The sequence below is a fragment of the Drosophila obscura genome, unplaced genomic scaffold (assembly GCF_018151105.1).
Source record: "Drosophila obscura isolate BZ-5 IFL unplaced genomic scaffold, ASM1815110v1 contig_179, whole genome shotgun sequence".
Classification (NCBI taxonomy): domain Eukaryota; kingdom Metazoa; phylum Arthropoda; class Insecta; order Diptera; family Drosophilidae; genus Drosophila; species Drosophila obscura.
This window is the reverse complement of record NW_024542766.1, coordinates 8,140,799-8,160,075: the sequence shown is the minus strand read 5'-3', so window position 1 is coordinate 8,160,075 and position 19,277 is coordinate 8,140,799. Positions and strand designations below refer to the sequence as shown.

The 19,277-nt window shown below is 41.6% G+C and overlaps 1 protein-coding gene across 3 annotated transcripts in view; it reads left to right on the top strand.

Annotated features, from left to right (window-relative positions):
• The window catches only part of LOC111076497, a 37,935-nt gene that overhangs the window by 5,500 nt on the left and 13,158 nt on the right, over nucleotides 1-19,277 (top strand). For 2 of the 3 annotated variants that reach the window (XM_041592478.1, XM_041592477.1), the window contains exons 2-3: nucleotides 8,683-8,846; nucleotides 17,294-17,375. In XM_041592478.1, the coding sequence (XP_041448412.1) occupies nucleotides 8,732-8,846; nucleotides 17,294-17,375 (197 nt within the window). In that variant the 5' untranslated portion in view covers nucleotides 8,683-8,731. Of the gene's footprint in view, nucleotides 1-8,682; nucleotides 8,847-16,457; nucleotides 17,088-17,293; nucleotides 17,376-19,277 lie in introns of those variants that run through there. The other variant, XM_041592479.1, reaches the window with a different exon arrangement.

The following is a 19,277-nucleotide window of genomic DNA, read 5'->3' as shown; positions in this document are numbered from 1 at the left end:
TATGTTGTATAGAGTATGGAGTTTTGCTTTGGATCTTGCTTGCTCGAGGAAAACAGTTTCCAGTGAATGAATTGCCTAAAAGGAAATTCAACCAAATAGCTTTTATGGCTCACACTTGGAGTATATGTTTTAGTGGGTTTTGTGACCATAAAATATGCATGTTTTTTGTGATTGTAAAAATTGAATAAAAGTGTGCCTTCAATTGGAAACTTAAATACGAGTATAACTAAATGTAGGCTTTGAGTTTAGGCCTATATTATTGATTTAATTCTATCCATTGAACTCAATTCTACCATATTCTTCCAATGGATAGATGCTACTAAGTGTTAAGTGTAGCTCGTAAGTGTCTGTACACCGCATGACAACCTTCATAGCTCATTAAACCCTTTTATTTTCCTGCCGTATCGAAACCCCATTCAAGCCACAGCCACAAACTTTGGCCACAAACAATTCATGTAACCCAAATACCGAAAGCATTCAAAAAAAAAAAATACAGAAAAGAAATAAAAACTTACATGCCACAGCCCGAAACTAGTTCAATGGGTCTCTCCGCTGAACGGGCAGCTGCCCCAGCTGGTTTTCTCTCCACACTCCACTCTCCAGTGCTGCCCGTGGCTGCTGCAGCTGGCTACCTGACCATCGAAATTAAAGACAAAAATTTGCTGCTCTAAACCCCAAAGATCAATAGCAACAGCCAAAGGGGGGAAAAGAAATCACGAAGGCCCCAAGAAAGAACATAAATTTACATAAAAATCTGGTTTTGGTCTCTGTCCCTCTGCCTCTCACACCCCACTGCAGGGAGACTCATAACGGAATGGATTCGATTGGATTATGTAGGAGCGGGGTTCCAGTCCAATGAGTGAGAGTGAGTCTGATTGGAGAACAAAGAAAGCCGCCTCAAAAAAGAGTATCTCTCTCTCTCCGTGGGGTTCTTATCAGTAACCCGATATTGGTGGGACCTTTAGAGCACTGAAACATCCATTGAATTGATTAGAGATTAATTAGTGGGTATGTCAACAGATCTTTAATCATGAAAGTGCTCTTTATTTGTATCTGTCGGTTAATTGAACGAATTTCTCCTAGATCATATCTTTTGGTTCACTAAAATATGTTATGATCCTTTAATGTTGAATATAGTTATTTAATTTGAGTTTAAATTTTAACGAACTTTGAGTTGTTCTTTGATTTTATCTCTTTATGGAAGTAAATTTGTTCTTTGGGCACAACTTTTGGCACAAATTTGTAATCGTCGATCATATCTCTTTAGAAACTATTCTTATATTTCTACGTTTATTTGAATATATAGATAAAAGTGGAACCGTGACACTCGTTTGTGCTTATTCCATGACCATATCAGGTTTTAAGAATTCATATTCCCATATCCATTCAAATAGATCTAGACATAAATATTTAATATCTTTCAATTCAGTTTCTTATTCCTTTTCATTTCAAGAACAGTTCATTGATCATTTATTATAATTCCAAGAGAAACCTCATCAAAAGTCAATCAAAGTTGATTCGATTGATCTAGACAACAAAATGATAAAATTACCAATGATTTCTCCATAAGATTCAATTAAACTAAAGGCAAATCTCAGCTGTCTATATCATTGGCTAAGTGGTTAAGATTGCAACGACCTGAATGCATGTCCAGAATTTAAGTACGTCTTTAACTGATCTTTAAATGATCCTGAAAGCAAAGAAACTCAAAGAAATCTCCCAGCATGAATTTCTCTTAACTATTTGATCTTCAATACTCAATCCTCAATGGGTGTCCCAGTTTCTCTTGCAATAAAAACTTCCTCTCCACTCTGCGCTCTCCCGATTCGATCCACCAATCGACTGACACCAAAAAACTAACTCAATTTGTAAGAAATCCCATAAAAACCAATTGACCTTCAGGCCAAGTAAAACAAAAACAGAAAAAATCAAAGTAAAATAATATTTGGTCATTAGTTGGGCAGACACTAAACAAAAAAGTGGAAACGTGTTGGATTGCTGTTTATGTTGTGTGTTGGTTGTTGGTTGTTGGTTGTGTGGCCAATATTGACAGAGAGGCGAAAAGAAAACACTCCAAAAGAAAAACACCAAAGGCTGGAGGGAAAAACAAGCATTGGAAATGCTCCCCAGACAAGTGCACAAGTGAAAGTCTCTGCCTGGCCTGCCCGCCCGCCTGCCGTCTTGGGCTTTTGGTGGAAAACTGCGGGATGGAATGAAAATGGAAAACTAAACGCAGTCCGTAAAAGGCAAGCCGGCAGCAGCTGCAATTCCAATCACCAAAATCGACAAAAAAAAAAAAAAATAAAACCAGCAGCAGAAGTCGAAGCAACAAAAAGTTCAACAGAAATTATGTACCCCGTTTGACTTTTACCATTTTGTGCGGCGGGTTAGTCATCTCTCTATAAGGTTTTGATTTTGCTTTTCTTTGCTGTGCTGCTTTGCTGCTGGCTAAATGTCGAAGGTGTCATCAATAACGAAGTGCTCTTGGGTCCATTGATGGGAGGGGGAGGGGGAAAACCGGTTGGACTCCGCAGACAGATCCACGTTCCGCTTTGCATACAGAGAAATATTTGAATTTTGATTGCAGTTTTTCAATTCCGATTGCGAAACTTTCAGCCTCCGATGCAAATGGAAAAGGTTTTTCGTTTTGTGGCGTTCGTTGTTGCACAAGTCTTTTGTTCTGTTTGAAGGCTCTGATCATTATGCAGATGGTGCTGATGATGCCTCTGCTGGTGCTGTTGCTGCTGTTGCTGCTGCTGCTGCTGCTGATGATGATAATGATGATGAGTGGTTCGTTCTCTTGTCTGCCGGCTGTCAAGTTCGTTGCTCAAGTCTTTCGTTGTTTTGGAGTGCAAAGTGTTGAATGTGCCACAGGTTGTTGGTTTGTGATTGGAAGATTTATTGCCATTAGAATGGGGATAATAAAATAAACTTGAGCAATAATTTAGCAAATGTTCTGGCCATTTATAAATGAAGGCATAATTAACCTTAAAGTGTTTAGTGGTATTTAAATAGTAGAAAATATATTAGATTTCTAATTAGGTTGGCAACGATTCAACTTTCAAGATCTGTTGGAGTCAAGTGATGATTGAACTTGTTTAAGATGCTGTACCGAACACTTGATCCCACTTAACTTGCTTAATCATTTTCCACGTATTATCTCTAGCTTTATATGCATAAATAAAACCTTAATCAACCTTTAAACGGTGTCAGTCATGGGAATTACGAAAATCCACTGCGCCTTTCTGCCGATGGCGACTTCCCATGCCGCCCATTTTTATGCAAATTGGTTTGGTGAATCTTTCGAAATGATTGTTTAACCATTCGATGGGTGTCTGCATAATGAAGATACATAATCAAAGCCGATTCAATGGCCAATAAAGCGAAGCCACTAAATCAACGCACACCCCAGAGACGGTCGGAACGGTCGGACCTTTCACTCTCGTCGGTGGCTTACTTTTTATTTACATGCTAAATAGCTATTAATTTTCCTTCCATTTTGTATTTATTTATTGGCCAACGCGCCAAACATATTTGCATATTGTGCAGTAGCCAATATGCCATATGCATTCATCGGCTGCGGGTTATGCATTTCTCGGCTTTCAGGAGAGAATTCGAAAATGTTTTGTTGGCCAATTTGTGTGTTGGAGTTGGTAGCCTCTTGGCTTAGTTCGTGCTTGAATCGGTTTTGGATTTTTTGTCGTGCTGTCGGCTGTCGGTCTGTCCAAATGCTCATTAGCTGTGATTATATAATGCCCTGTCAGCCAAATATTCGCCAGGGTGTTGACTTCCAGCGGTTTTTGGCTAAATTAACATGGCTCCGCTGGCGGCAATCAATCAAGAAATTAGTCCCCTGAATGAAGGAAAATTCTCGGATATTACCCGTTATGAACATTTAAGGCACTTCAGGGGTAAAACATATAAATTGGAGTATAACTTATAATTTGGATAAATTTATCTACTTTAATAGTTAATATAAATATGTCTTTTTTTCGAAATTAAGATCATTTTATTTTATAATTTTATATTCTATAAATTACAGCTCGCAAGTTCTATGCTTTTTAATTTATTTAAAAAAAATCAATTTAAATTCATCTTTACCAAAAACGTAATTGTGAATACAGATGCCATCTAACCTTCAATGAATTCACAAATTCACAGATTTCACAGTCAACTTATGGGCTAATGACAATGCTGTCTACGGGTCTATGGGTATGGGTAGGTCAAAGCCTCCACACCGCCCACATCCACGCCCTCCTTTTTCCAGTGCGCTATGAGCGGCGGCGGCGCTTCATTAAACAGCAAAGTAAATACATTTTGCTGCAAAATATGTATAATTTTTGGCGCCTTTCCGCCGACTACTGTCAAGAGTTTAGACTTGACTTCGCTTCGGGTTTGACTTGACTTTATTTGAGTTGAGTTTATCCGACTTTACACCAGACTTTACTTTGGCTTTTGGCCAAACAATGCTTTGGGTACACATCCCACACATCTCACACCAATATGTATGCGGTCGGACAGGTAGATAAACACACATAGGTAGGGGGAAAACAGTTAGGTATCGAACAAGTTTGTTGTTTGGCGGCTGCTTCGACTGCGGCTGCTGTTGTTGCTGCAAGTTGCTTTCTGGGCCAAACCGCATAGCCAGCTAATTGCACAAAAAATGCGGCTGGCTCAAAGCCTGCGGCTTGCAACTTGTGGCAGCAGCAGCAGCTGCAACAAGAGTTTCAACTATAATATAAACTGAGAAAATTCCACGCCAAAGAAAATAGGAACAGCAAACGCATTGCATAATTCAATGCCCTTTTTGCTTATATTAAGTTTTTTTTAATTACAAGTAAAAAATTGACTTCAAAGAAGATTAAGATGCTCTTGCAGAGAATGCAATGCAAATGTCCGATGTGATATAAAATATTATTCAATCAGTCTGTTTTGTCGAAGAAACCGTAAAAAATGTAATACAATTTGAATTAATTGTGTAAAATCATTTTTGAATTGTTTTGTTATCTTTATTTATTTAAAAAATTGTAGCCTAAGATTAATCCTATGGTACAATTTGATCGTAGCCAGAGCAGCGAGACCTTCAGGCTGGTTTTGTTATCTATTCTTACCTATTATTTTGTATCCTGCTTTGCAAACATCTCCAGACAATTGTAATACCCTCTTAAAGGGTATAGCTAAAGTAGACAAGAGCTCTGGCATCTCTCTATTTTTCTTAATTAGCGCTGAGTGGCGGTGCTGGTGGTGCGTGCGTGCAGGCGCTGGGCTTACTTGCAAATTATTTTCGCCGTCTCTTTTTTTCCCTCAATAAAAAGCCGCCAAGACCAGATTCCGTCCCCGGGCCAAAGCCGCTTTTGAATGGCTTTTATTCATTTATTTTTATGTACATATTGTATGTTTTTTTTCGGGCTTAAGCCTTTGCTGTTCGCATGCAACAAAGTTATCTAACATTTCTTGAGAGGTATCCCATTGCAAATGAAACATGTGGCAGGGCGTTTGCCTTCGCGTTTGACTAAATTTTAAGCTGGGATTGAGATTTCTTTCCAAGACAATTTGCGGAAGTTTGTAATGGACGAGGGTTTTCGAAACTGGTCGGAGTCTGATTTGTTGTCAGTCTCTCTGTTTGGATTTGCTTGATGGTTTTGCATTACAAATAAAGTGGAAAAGAAAATCACTTTTAAATTGCCAGCTTTGCCTTTGGTCTTGTATGGAAAGCCATGAAATTTAAATATAAAATAAAAAAAAAAAAATTTTATATTATTTTTATTTATTTTTTGTGTGGGAGTGAGAGACCCGGGGGGGGGGGGGTTGGGGGGGGGGGGGGGGGGGGGGGGGGGGGGGGGGGGGGGGGGGAGGGGGGGGGGGGGGGGGGGGGGGGGGGGGGGGGGGGGGGAGGGGGGGGGGGTGGGTTGAGTAGGGGGGGGGTTGGGGGGGGTTGGGGGAGGGGGGGGGGGGGGGGGGGGGGGGGGGGGGGGGGGGTTTGGGGGGGGTTTTTGTTTTGGGGTTGGGGGGGGGGGGTTTTTGGGGGGGGGGGGGGGGGGGGGGGGGGGGGGGGGGGGGGGGGGGGGAGAAAATAGGGGGGGGGGGGGTGTTAGGGGGTTGGGGAAAAGGGGGGGGGGGGGGGGGAAAAAAAAAAAAAGAAAGGGGGGGGGGGGGGGAAAGAGGGGGGGGGGGAGGGGGGAGGGAGGTAAGGTTGAGGGGGGGGGGGGGGTGAGGGGGGGGGGGAAAAAAAGTGGGGGGGGGAAAAAAACCCAAAAAAAGGGTTTAAAAAAAAAAAAAAAAAAAAAAAAAAAAAAAAAAAAGTTGGGGGGGGGGGGGGGGGGGGGGGGGGGGGGGGGGGGGGGGGGGGGGGGGGGGGGGGGGGGGGGGGGGGGGGGGGGGGGGGGGGGGGGGGGGGGGGGGGGGGGGGGGGGGGGGGGGGGATTGGGTTGGTGGGGGGGGGGGGGGGGGGGGGGGGGGGGGGGGGGGGGGGGGGGGGGGTTGTGGGGGGTGGGGGTTTTTTGGGGGGGGGGGTTGTGGGGGGGGGGGGGGGGGGGTTTTGGGGGGGGGGGGGGGGGGGGGGGGAGGGGGGGGGGGGGGGGGGGGGGGGGGGGGGGGGGGGGGGGGGGGGGGGGGGGGGGGGGGGGGAAAGGGGGGGAGGAAAAAAGGGGGGGGGGGGAGGGGAAGGGGGGGGGGGGGGGGGGGGGGGGGGGGGGGAAAAAAAGAGGGGGGGGGGGGATTGGGGGGGGGGGGGGGGAAACCCAGATAAAAAAAAAAAAAAAAAAGAAATTGGGGGAAAAAAAAAAAAAAAAAAAAAAAAAAAAAAAAGGGGGGGGGGGGGGGGGGGGGGGGGGGGGGGGGGGGGGGGGGGGGGGGGGGGGGGGGGGGGGGGGGGGGGGGGGGGGGGGGGGGGGGGGGGGGGGGGGGGGAAAGGGGGGGGGGTGGGGGGGGAGGGGGGTGGGTGGGTGGGGGGGGGGGGGGGGGGGGGGGGGGGGGGGGGGGGGGGGGGGGGGTTTTGGTTTTTTTGTGGGGTGGGTTTTTTTTGTGGGGGGGGGGGGGGGGGGGGGGGGGGGGGGGGGGGGGGGGGGGGGGGGGGGGGGGGGAGAAAAAGGGGGAGGGGAAAGAAGGGGGGGGGGTGGGGGGGGTTTTGAGGGGGAAAAAAAAAAAAAAAAAAAAAAAAAAAAAAAAAAAAAAAAAAAAAAAAAGAAGAAAGGGGGAAAGAAAGAAAGGGGGGGGGGGGGGGGGGGTGGTGGGAAAAAAAAAAATAAGGGGGGTTTTTTTTACACATCCACTTTTACCAAAAAAAAACCCTTATTTTGGTATAAAAATTGTTCTGTAGAAAGGAAAATGTTAATAAGAAATTTAGGGGTGAGGAAAAATTAAGCGCAGAATTCTATTTTAAGAAATTCAGTAATTCAGTTCCACAGGCAACAATAAATTGTTAAACTCTTTAGAGTCTACCGCCCCAAAAAATGCCTTGACTGTAAGTGCCTTCCCCCCAATAAACAAGATCAGCTAGTGAACAAATTCAAATGCAAACTGTAACAACGGCAGTAGGAGGCACTCGTAACAGTGCATCTTGTGTTGGCCAGGCTATAATTACTTGACAATAACGGCAACCTTGCGCCCCGATCTCCGTTTACAAAACGGTAGAAGGTGCCAGGGGCAAGCCGCACGAACAGACCCCGCCCCAGACAGACTTTATTTAGTTTAGCTTTGGATATGAATGAAAAGTCTCACACAAACAGACAGACTGCCAGACAGACACAGTGACTGCAAACATGCTCAGATATACGTATACATAAAGAGACAGAGAAACGCAATCGTGGTATATGCCTGAATGCATGCATAAAGAAGAAAAACCTTAAACTTTGCCGTACTCGTAGAAATATCTAAGCCACATTTCGACTCTTGACTTTTGTTGGTAATATACATATTTGTGTGTTGAGTGTTAAACAAGTTCATGATGAAGTACTTTTCGGTTGAACATTCAAGCTGGCAATTGAATGAATTCATTATGACTCATTATTGTTCAAAGAAATCAATTTTATGCGGTGAATTAAATGTAACCTTAATGTTTTTCGTAAAGAATTAAAAGAAAAGTGGAATATAATTAGCTGATCATAATATCTATGACAGGGTAGAAGCTATAAGCTATACCCAGAAATTCCACCACTCAAAAGTTCCCCAATAAATAATTTTCTCTCGCCTGAAAGTCAACTCTCAGAGATTCCAAAACGGAGATTAGCTAAATTAATGGCTCACCTTCAACCGGTGAGTTTGGTGGGATGGGGGCTGGCTGGCAGGGGACTCCAAATGTAGTATGCAAAATTCTTTTTGCAAACTGCGGTCTAAAAACTTTCTAAAACCGCATTCAGCTAACGCGAGAGGCCGCCGCAGAGAAACACGTGTTCAGCGCAGAGACTCTCCAGTCAGAGTCTGAATCTCAGAAGTGAACTGAGTCAGTGGCGGGAATAAATTTGCTAATCATTTATTTGTATCATAGTATAAGAGAATGCGTGAGTGTGCGGGTGTGTTTGTGTTTGGAGAGGTGTGAATGAAGCAACCAGTTTTGAATTTGGGCGAGGCCATAAACTAATTTCCTCTCGATTATTGTCTGTTCGATTCGAGAGCAGAAAATAAAAAAAAAAACCGAAAAAAATGTGACCCCAACTGACATTACTTTTCACTTTTTTATTGCAGATTGTTGACCGGACTTTGGACGCCCAATTGGTCATTTAATCGGGCCAAAATGAACCATTCGACGGCAGCCAATTCGCATTGGCTGGCCGCTTTGCTGTTGTCGTTGCTGCTGTGCCAATTGCTGCAAACAATCACAGCCGACGAGGCGTTCTCCTGTCCAAATGGTAAGTAAACCCCAATCCCCAAGCCAATCAAGCAAAATCCCAAACCCAAAATTAAACGTGAATTTCGTATTGCATGGGAGATATTGGCTACACTACACGTGTGCGTGGTTAAATCCGGACGCAGGTGTGGCATAGAAACCAAGACAAAAGGAGCTTTGCGCATAAATCAAAAGCGAATATAATTATACCAAATGGCAAGTACCCACTTGCAATTGGTTTTGGGTTGTTCTGCGAATATAATTGGTATTAGTGGATTATAGGGGTATCTGCTGTTGGAGTATAAATATGTAACAAGTGGAGGAAGGAGAAATAAGTTCATGAAACGGGTATAGAAGCTGTGGCATCATAGTTTCATATGTAACTATAAGACTTCAATCCAAACAGATACGACATAGTGCGAGGTATCTTTTAGTCGATATTCCACGAGTATATTCCTATCGTTCTTAATAGTTTTTGCTGTTTAGGTGCGCCTGAACTTGAAGCTGGAAATATTTACTGCCCCGCCAATTATGTCTTTAAGAATTCTCGTATCTTGGCAATTCTAAGAGTTTCTAATTGTGCAATTGATTGTCTCTGATCGGAGATAAATGATTTCCGGTTGTTAACGTGTCGGTACAAAAAGACTCAAGACTCATGACTAAAAAACATAGACTAAACAAATACAAAATACATGCAACAGAATCTCGTTGTTGACCCAAATTTAGAATGAAATTAATGAAAAACTCTCATCTCTGTGAACCATGAAAAATGTGTTCTAATTTGTTACATCCATTTTTCATCCAATTAATGTGGATTTCATGGTGTTTAACAGGCGCTTAAATGAAAGAAATCATCAACGATGATGACTGGGAGTTTTCTTTCGTTAGTTTGTTCTATGAATAAAATAATTTCCTGGATGATAAGCCAAGAAAGGGCCTAAGAGATCAATCAAATTTAGATCATTAGGCAGGAAATCATTTTCAAAACCAACAAATTTCTATTATCTATGCAGATTTACAAGTAATTTTCCCCTCCCCCATTGATTTACATCATCTATCAAGCTTTCAGCCTAAGTAAAATGCATATTTCATGTTCATATTCTCACTCCCTGCTCGTTCAGTCATGAAGACTTGTGTCATAAACGTAGCTAAACCCACACCACACATTTTGTGCCATAAAAATTCTTTAGATAATGACAAAATCCACAAAAGCCAATAAGCAACCTGCTAAACGAGTTAGCACACAACAAAAAAAGAGACACAACACTCAAAAAAGAGACTCAAACTGAAATGAAATACAATTCAGGGAAGCTGAAAACTATGCAGAAACTGGAGAATATGACGGAAGTTATGACAAAAGTTAATCAATCACCATGGAGGAGAGTAATACATATAATATAGTATATATATATATATATGTATAAGCCTTTCACTTGAGTTTTTGCCACCTACAACCATCTATCTATATGGGTGGAAGAGAGCCAGAGACCGATAACGGTTATTACATATGCCAAAACTTGTTTAAGCCTTCCTCCATTACCATTCTCCCGGCTCCCTGCTGTCCCGCTCCATAGAATGCCATGCCATAACAGCATATAGAATATACTCTGGGTATGGGTATGGGTATGGGTATGGGTACTCCATAAAAACAATTTCCAACTCCAGACTTGGGCTTTGGAAACGAGATTTCTTAACGGTTATTTTCGTTGCTGTATTTGTTGTGCGCTGACTGACTGACTGACTGACTGACGAGCTCCTGCCTTTGCCACTGGATCTACCTACAGCTCCAGTACCGAGTGGCTCTACCCGTTGTGCCACTTGCTAGCTGCCGCGGATTCCATGCGTCCATCTCCTAACTAGCTGCAGTGTGTGTGCTGTGCTGATTAACACTTGTGCCTGCCTGGGCGCAGACACACACCACACACCAGAAGACACTCACACTCACACTCAGACCATGGCTACCAAACAAGTTCGTTGCCTAAGTCTTTTTATTTTGATACCCTTAAAGGGGGTACTATGGGGACTTGAAGATGCTTGCATTGCAGAAAATGTGGGATTCATACTGTATCAGCAATTATTAAATTTAATATGAAAGGTGTAATTTCATTGTATTTACAATTACAGCGGAATACAATATTATATAGAAGGATCGATATTCAGGGGTATCTTCCACTTCGTTTCTTTTAGTAAGCCTTCCTTTCGTTTGTTTTTTCATAAATACATATGCTTTTTCTTACTTCTCTGCATTGCATTTAAGTTTTTCCATATGCAGGTGTCTGTCGGTGTGTCGATGACTTGTTTTAGGTGCAGTCATTCGCTTGGGTTTGGTTTCAGACACACACACACACCGGAATAAAAAAATAGGCCAAACTGTTGCCAGTTATTGCAGTTTTCTGCCGCTTTTCCCCTCAGTTTTTCCTCCTTTCGTGGCTATTGATGGATGTTAATAAACCAAAAAACACGACACAGATATGGGCTGAAATTTGAAGATATTTTTTATTTTTATTTCTTGTTTTTGGGATTTTATGACTCAACTAATGGCACTAAGATGCTCAGCCATTAGTTTGGCTGTCAAGCAGCGATGTCAGATATCTTAGAAGCAAGTGAATTTGGTGTCAGCCAAATGATGATGATGGTGATGAGGATGATATGGGGTGGGGGTGCGCCAAGGCTAGATAGGGTTGGGTTGCAAGATGTTTTAATTAAAGTCGAGTCAGAGTTTGAGGATTTTTATTAGATTCCATTGATGTGTAAGAGAAGTGTAAAGAAGAATAATGAATAATAAAAGAATACAATTAATTATCGTATAACATAGAGACTCTAAAAACGTAAAGCTTATTGCATGAGTATACCAAACATTGTTTCATTAATGCCACATTCCCCAATGCTAAATGCATTTTAGCCCAAAAGAATCAATTTCCCCTGCGTGTCATGGAACAATTCCAAAAACCACAGCAACAGCCACAGCCCAAAGCCAGAGGCCAGTGCTAGTGCGAGAGCTACAGAAACACAGACCCAAAAGTCAGTCAAAAGTTGTACCGCCATTGGCGGCCACTTAAGAATCACGCGCCTGCGCCTAACTGTAAATGCCACAAATTGATGAACCAAACAATGAACAAACAATCCGACTTTGACAGACTGACAAACACAGAGATCTGTGAGTTCTGGGAGTCGCGTCGAGTCGCGTCGAGTCGAACGACGATTTGGAGAAGACCTAGAACAGCAACTTCCACATTTTTGGACACGCTTGAGTAAATGCTGGGAGAAGAGGAGGCTACAGCTAATTAAATGAGCATCTCCCTTGGCTGTTCTCTTGGACAGTTCTTTGCGGCTTCTTTGGCATCTACTCAAGCATACACTGCAAGAAAAGCTCAAGTAGTTTAAAGGGTAGACGCAACTTTCTGGGTCGTCAAGCACCACACATGTGTGGAGTGGATATACTCAAGTGATTTATGGATCAAAGAGTAAAACATTGCACCCTCTTTAGGGTTTTTTACGTGTGTGAGTGTGTGTGTGTGTGTTTGGTAGATATTATTTATGTTATTGAGGCATTAAGTAAATCACAAAGCGTGAAATACGCGTGTCTTCATAACAAATTAAACAAATTTTTGTACATTTTCCGGTGGCTCATGTGATGGTTGAGGGAAGTCAACACTTTCGCACTTGACTGATTTCTGTGGGAACAACAAAAGAAAACAAGAACAAAAAATAGCTAGATTCAGTTGAAGATTAAACTCTAATCAATGCTTAATACAAGTACTAAAAAAAAAGAAACCAGTAATTCCTAGAACCTCCCAAGAACTTGTGTACTTTATTCTGGTTTTTCATCAAGCTTTCTACGCACTCGCCAGAGATTGAGTTCTCTGCGAAGGTCTCTTCTTTCAGCTTCTTTTTCGAAAAGATTTTATGTTCAAGATACGAGTAAAGCATCGCTGGAAATGCTCAACGAATGGGGTTAATGAAATGAGCACAAGAGTAAAGAAGATTTATGGCAAACCGCAGCCAAGTTTTCACTTTTTTTTAAAGCCAAAGAACTAAGGGAAAATGTAAAAAAGAAGATTTTGAAACAGGGCTTGACTTTACTTCGTTTTGAAGGGAAGTGGGTAATTTTTTTGAGGTTGAGCAAACCCAAAATATGAGATCAAGATAATTATGTGCCAAGAGTATTACGAAATTGGGCTTCAAAATTGGGGTAGTGGCGGAACCACAATCTAATACGTGACTTGTTATCGTTTGTGGAAAGGGAGCAGAAGGTAGATTTCATTTTAAGCTATTGAAGCAGGGAATAAGTTGAAGAAAATGTCTTGATTTGAAGAAGTGTCTTACTGAGGTATTCCTTTTAAATTTATACTTTATTTTCCATTACTTTTAAATGAAAGTTCATTTTAGAGTTGCATTCAGTTGTCTAGGAACCTTTCATGTGGGGTTTCACATCCCACGATACCCGTAAAGGTAAAACTTTTCAACTATAATTAATACACTCATTACAAAATGTATTCCCATGTCCAATAGTTGGCAAAGAGACTTCCAAACGAGTACAGATTGCTGCAGTCACCAACTAATAAACCAATTAAAAGTTCTCACATGTTAGCTTGACATTTCGAAAATCTAGTTCAAGTCATTCAAGCCAGAAAGTACCCATTTGCTGGCACTCTTTGCAACCATTAACTTTGACAAAGTGTTAAAAACACATAGAAATAAATGCATCCCATATGCAAATACTCGTACACATACATATGTGGGTATATCTTTTATATAGCTAAAGACTCGCCTGCTACATGGTTTGCTTTACATAAGAAATTCTCACATTATTAATTAATTAATGTATTGTATTCACACACAAGATCTTTTCGTTTGTAGTATGCTGCAATCGCCGTGAGTGAGCTTCAGCCTGCAAACATTATAGACAATGATCAGGCAGGCAAAATCTGCAGCTGCCAGCAGTATACCTAGACGAGTATATACTCGTAAGACAAAGATACGGAGCAGTCACGCAGTAAAAACATTTGCATAGAGTTAAGAAAACAAAAACAAAACTTAAACTTCCTGGCAAGAATTTCAAAAATCTGGCACACAATTCAATAAAAGTCGAAGAAAAAGACTCGCTGCGGAATGAATGCAAAGGAATGGAAGACAGAGAGAATAAAAAGAGTAAAGCTTAAGCTAAAGCCAGTACAGAAACCGGCTAACCTTGTGGGATTGTGACTCTGTGGCTGCACCCAAGTCGAAGAGCAAAAGAATTTCCAAAGCCAATTGGCAGTTACGTGGCTTTAATTGCTCTCCTCTCCCAGCGGATCGAGTGAATGCTGAGGCTTGGCTCTCTTTGACTGTCATGGTGACATGGCCATCGGCTGGTGGAGGAGAACGCTTGAAAAAGAAACAGAGGGGAATAAATCACCAGCCATTAAAATCAATTACTTGAGACTTCTTCTAACCGAATGACCAATTCGACTAACTCCAATTTCAACTGTACCTTGTGTTTGTGTGTGTGTTAGGTAATTCCAAGACTTTCTTTCTGTCTTTCTTTTTGGATAAGTATCCCCTCCTGTTAAAGTGGAGCATCTTACAGTTAACTGTGTCTGTGGGGGGGTTATTTTTGGGGCATTGAAGCATAAATTGTGCGGTAAATGGGCAAACAATAAATAAATTCGAACAAATTGTGTGGCAAATAGCGGTTCACTTAGCCACAGTCTACCAGCCTACCAGCCCACCAGTCTACCAGTTAGGTAAGCAAATAAGCCGCGAACAGAACGTTAGCTAACTGTACCTGTAGATTGGGTGGAGTTTTTTTTGCATGGTGGATTCTTCGTTCTGTAAAATGGAATGGGGCTACGTTTGACCACAAGACTGGCCATGGACTGAAAGATGCAATTATAGATTGGGTTCCGGTCTAAGAAGTGGGCCAAAAGAAAATAACAAGATTGGGAAAGACTTTAATGGGGCTATGTTTGAAGAGGAAAAACCAGAGAAAATCGCAGAAAATATTGCATACTGAATTGTCATTTGGGCTGCCAAAAAGTATTCCTTTAAAAAAATGATTACGTTAATCAAGTTTTAACAAGGATGTGCGGAGTTGAAAGAGATTAATGGGTAGCAAAATATTTTAATGAAATGATTACTATTATGTAAAGTTTGTGTAATTAAAAGGTGAAAAAATGTGCAAAAATTCACCTTTAAAAGGCAGCTTTTGATGCACTTAATCTTATTATATAAACTTTATGAGAGTCTTGTGTCATTCGTATACAAGTCTTTCAAAGTGTATGCAGTAACAGGGCGAAAGGCTAAAAAGTGAATGAATTTATTGCAAAGTCTTGGGCTCAAATCTCCGTATTTTGGGGGCTACAGAGATAACCTCAGGTCACAAATATAAGTTGAAAGTCAACCGCTTGAAGGCTGCGTGTACATATAAAAAGTCTTGTCCAGCTCAAACCCCCTATGACACCGTAATTGAATGGTAATCTTGAACTTTTCATCTCTTATTTTCACACTGACTGATACACACAGATAATGAAAGCGACTTCCAGTATATATCCCAAAGCCTTATCGGCAGGATGCAGTGTGTCATCTATTGGAAAATGCAATGCATTTGCGACCATAATTGCAGTTGTCTTTCAATCGAATTTGAGACTCAATTGGACACGGAAATCGTGAAAGTCCATGACCATGCAACACCCATACGTATTGGGAGGCTTGTTTTTGTTGTTTTTTGTTGGGTGTTGTTGTTTTTTGTTTTAAATCTGTATCAACTTTACCGACCCACAAGACAGCGCATTTGTGTCTCTCTGACTTTTAAATGTTTGCGCGTGCTTTGAACAGAAAAATGGTTGAAATACTTTTGCTTTTTGTTTCGGTTTCGGTTTGTAGTGGAACACACACACACACACACTCAAAGAGTGCAGCATGTGGCAGCAGCATATTTCAGTCGATTTGATTTTAAATGAAAGCTGTCAATCAAGCTGCCACGAGGCACAAGGCGGTGCTTATTTTTCGCCCGGCAACTTTCCCATTTTACCAGGAAAACTTTTAGCATGCGGCGGAAAATGAAAGCGCCACAGACCCCAGACCCAAACACGGATCATCTCTAAATACCAGTCACAGTCACAGTCACAGAGTCACATGTCTTCCCATGCCATTATCTACTATCTACTCGTATGTATCGTTAAGACAACTCAATTCGCTGAGATACGCTTGATATTCTTGTTCTGTGACACACACACACACACCGAGTGGTTTTGTTCATGATTTTGTGCCATAAATTATGCAAAACGAGTTAAATTGTCGATTGGGGTCACATCCCAGAGTTCGCTGCGCTGTCTCTCTGTCGCCCGGGGGGGATATTTACAGCTTAAGACCATCCAAAAATTAATTTCCATGAAATTTCCATGTCTTGGGTTTTTTGTTTGTAAGCGGCTTAAGCCATGGAGCAACGCATTTACATATGTAGAAGTAGGAATTAAGATTTTCTGGTGAGCAATCTTCGAAATTTTTATTTCAATTATAGAGAAAAAGCGGTAGAAATTCAAGGCATTAATATAGTAAGTCTCCTTTGATGTTTTTAGAACAATTTTTGTTCGATTAAAGTAAACTTCTTTTTGTTTGTAAGGCATTCAGTTGCTGCAGTATTATATTTATTCAGTTCTGTTTAAATATTCCACAAGTAAACGTGACACTAGTGTAACAAATATTTAATTTTGAATTGTTTATAACGAAAAATTTTGTGATTTCCTGAAATTTCCGTAGTTCTATTCAGACGCTCCCTCAATTTGTTGCTGTAATATTTCGCCTCAAACCGTTTTTCAATATGCCAAAGACTACCTTCACAGGATCCGAACTGTTTGAGACTTTACAATATGTGAATGAACCCATTAAATTGAATGTATTGGTGGGGCTGGTAGTGGCCGATCATCTGACCGTGCAACAACGAAATGCAGCAAAAAGAAATATAAAGAATGTCCTGTCAACGGCTGTAAAGTCGGGATTTGTGAAAAAAATCAATGGCCATTATTATGCTGCCACTCATTATAAAGACATGGAGGGGCCTGTGGCAGCACTAAATCTTGACTGGGACTCGGATGAGTCCTTCTCAGATATCGATTCAGATTCAGAAATGAGTGATTAAAGTATAGTTTTGTCTTTGGAGGAGGAGGAGGACGATCATCAAAAATCAGAGGGATATCTCTGGCCGAAACTGGCAATTCCGGATTAACGCAGATCAGATGAAGCCCTCATTTTGAACTGTATTTTATTATTGTAATGTTTAGAGGTACTTAAACGTAAAAGGTGTGCACTATTTATATTATAAGCAAAGATTTTTTATACACTCCAAACTTTGAATTCTTTGCCCGCTGGACGTTATTGTATCTCTTCTAAACATATTTTTTAACACTCCAAAAAATATAAATTTAATTCAAAGTTTCATATCTGAACAAAAATCTATGACCTTGTCTAATCTGATTTAATTTTTTCCAGGTTGGGAACTGCGCGGCTTAAATTGTTATAAATATTTCAATATCAAACATTCGTGGGAGAAAAGCGCCGAACTGTGTCGAAGGTGAGTGGAATCATATAACCATAACTACAAGCATATATACATACATATGTATATGATAATTTCTAGATTCCATTCCCCTCTCTCTCTCTCTCTGTGAGATGATAAGATTTTTGAGAGACTTAGGGGGGGGAAAGCTCTCTCTCTTTCTCCCTCTCTTGTCAACGATTGAACGGAGAAACTAATCAAGTTTTTGCCAGCTTTACGCTTGACTGAATCTGCTACCTGTTGTTCTTGATGGATAGATCGTAGGAGAGAGAGAGAGGCAGGGAGAGGTACTGATGGATGGATGGTTGGCTGGGTTGGGTTGGGTTGGTTTGCTGCTAGAGATAAATATGTACTGATTCCATCAATTGCCGTTACAGCACCGCATTGCATTTCCGTTCGCCGACAGTTAACTGTCAATGCCAAAGTGGTCTCAAGCCCCAAGCCAAAAATGAATACCGAAGAAAAGAAAACAAGTTACCTGCCGGCTATGGCTATGGCTATGGCTTATGTCTATGGGTGGTGCTGTCCAAGTTGGAAATTACTTTTGCAGTCGCCGACTGGGCAGGGCAGTGCAGGGCAGGGCCTTTATCAAGTCGAATCGATACTTGAATGATTCATACATAATTTCTTGTGCTCCACCTTCTCATTCTCTTCGAGGCGAAAAGAAAGTCGCGCTGAAACGCTTCCGGCAGAGTTATTCCCTACTCGACTTGTTTTTTTTTTGGGTGTTAACCTGTGCTGATGACCCAAATATTTGGGATAGCAATCACCTGACCAAAGCAGGAATATCTTGGAAAAATTGAGAGTGTTTTGATAACAGACTCTCCATTGAGAGAGAGAGAGAGAGAGAGAGAGAGACTGAGGAGTGGCTCTTCTTTGGCTCTCTGTTTTAATGAACGTGAGAATCACGAGTTTGTGTTGAGCCCCGCTGACCCACAGGGCATGGGAGGTGAAAGTTTCTTCTCGGTTGCTGTTGTTGTTGTTGTTGTTTCTTTCGGTTTCGGTTGAGCTAAAAATATTAATAATGTTATTGGCTGAATGATTAACTCCTGAATGAATCGCTGAATGTCAATGCCCTACGCAGCAATTTCTCTTTGCCATCCAGCGGCGTTAAATGCCACTTAAATATGCCCGGCACATGGTCAACTATCAACGACTACGACTCGAGACAGCTGCTGCTCCTAATGTGTGCGTCCAAGTAATTTACATGCCATAGACCTCGCCTCGCCCCAGAGTCAGTCTGTCCCATAGTCCCATTTGAATATGCCTGAAACGTGGCTTTCGATGGGTATAGGAGGAGTTCAGTTCAACAAACGTTGGCTGCTGCTGCTGCTGCCGACAGGCACCAACAATTGTTTCACTATTTTTTCTTGCCAAAAATAAAATAACGTTACACGCATGCGTTGACAGGTGTCGTTGCCCATCAACCGACAAGACAGGGACCGACAATCCACTCCACTCCACTCCACTCCATTCAACTGTGAAATATTTCTCGATTTTATTTGTTTCCCTCTTTCTTTATTTTTTTTGGTGAAATTTCTTTTTGGCGTGTGCAGCATGCGAAATGTGGTAGAATGAAGGAAAGCCCTCGCTGACAACGCGTTAACATTTCAAAGTTAACGAAATTTTTACCAAAATTAAACAAGTTTAACATTTTTGGCTTGAGGAAAAGTACAGCAGAAATTAAAGCAACGTTTTGGAAACTCTTAATTTAATTTTTTGTTGTGTATTTTCTTTACTTTTTTCTTCTTGAGCGAAATATTTGATAATTTTTTGTAAACTTTTTCTCATATAATTTTGCATCACATAAACACACCCAAAAAAGAGAAGAAAACGAGAGGGAACTGCCGTGGCCGCGACTCTACTTTTATACCCGTAGTCAGTCACTATGTAAAGGGGGTGTGGCGAACTTTTTTA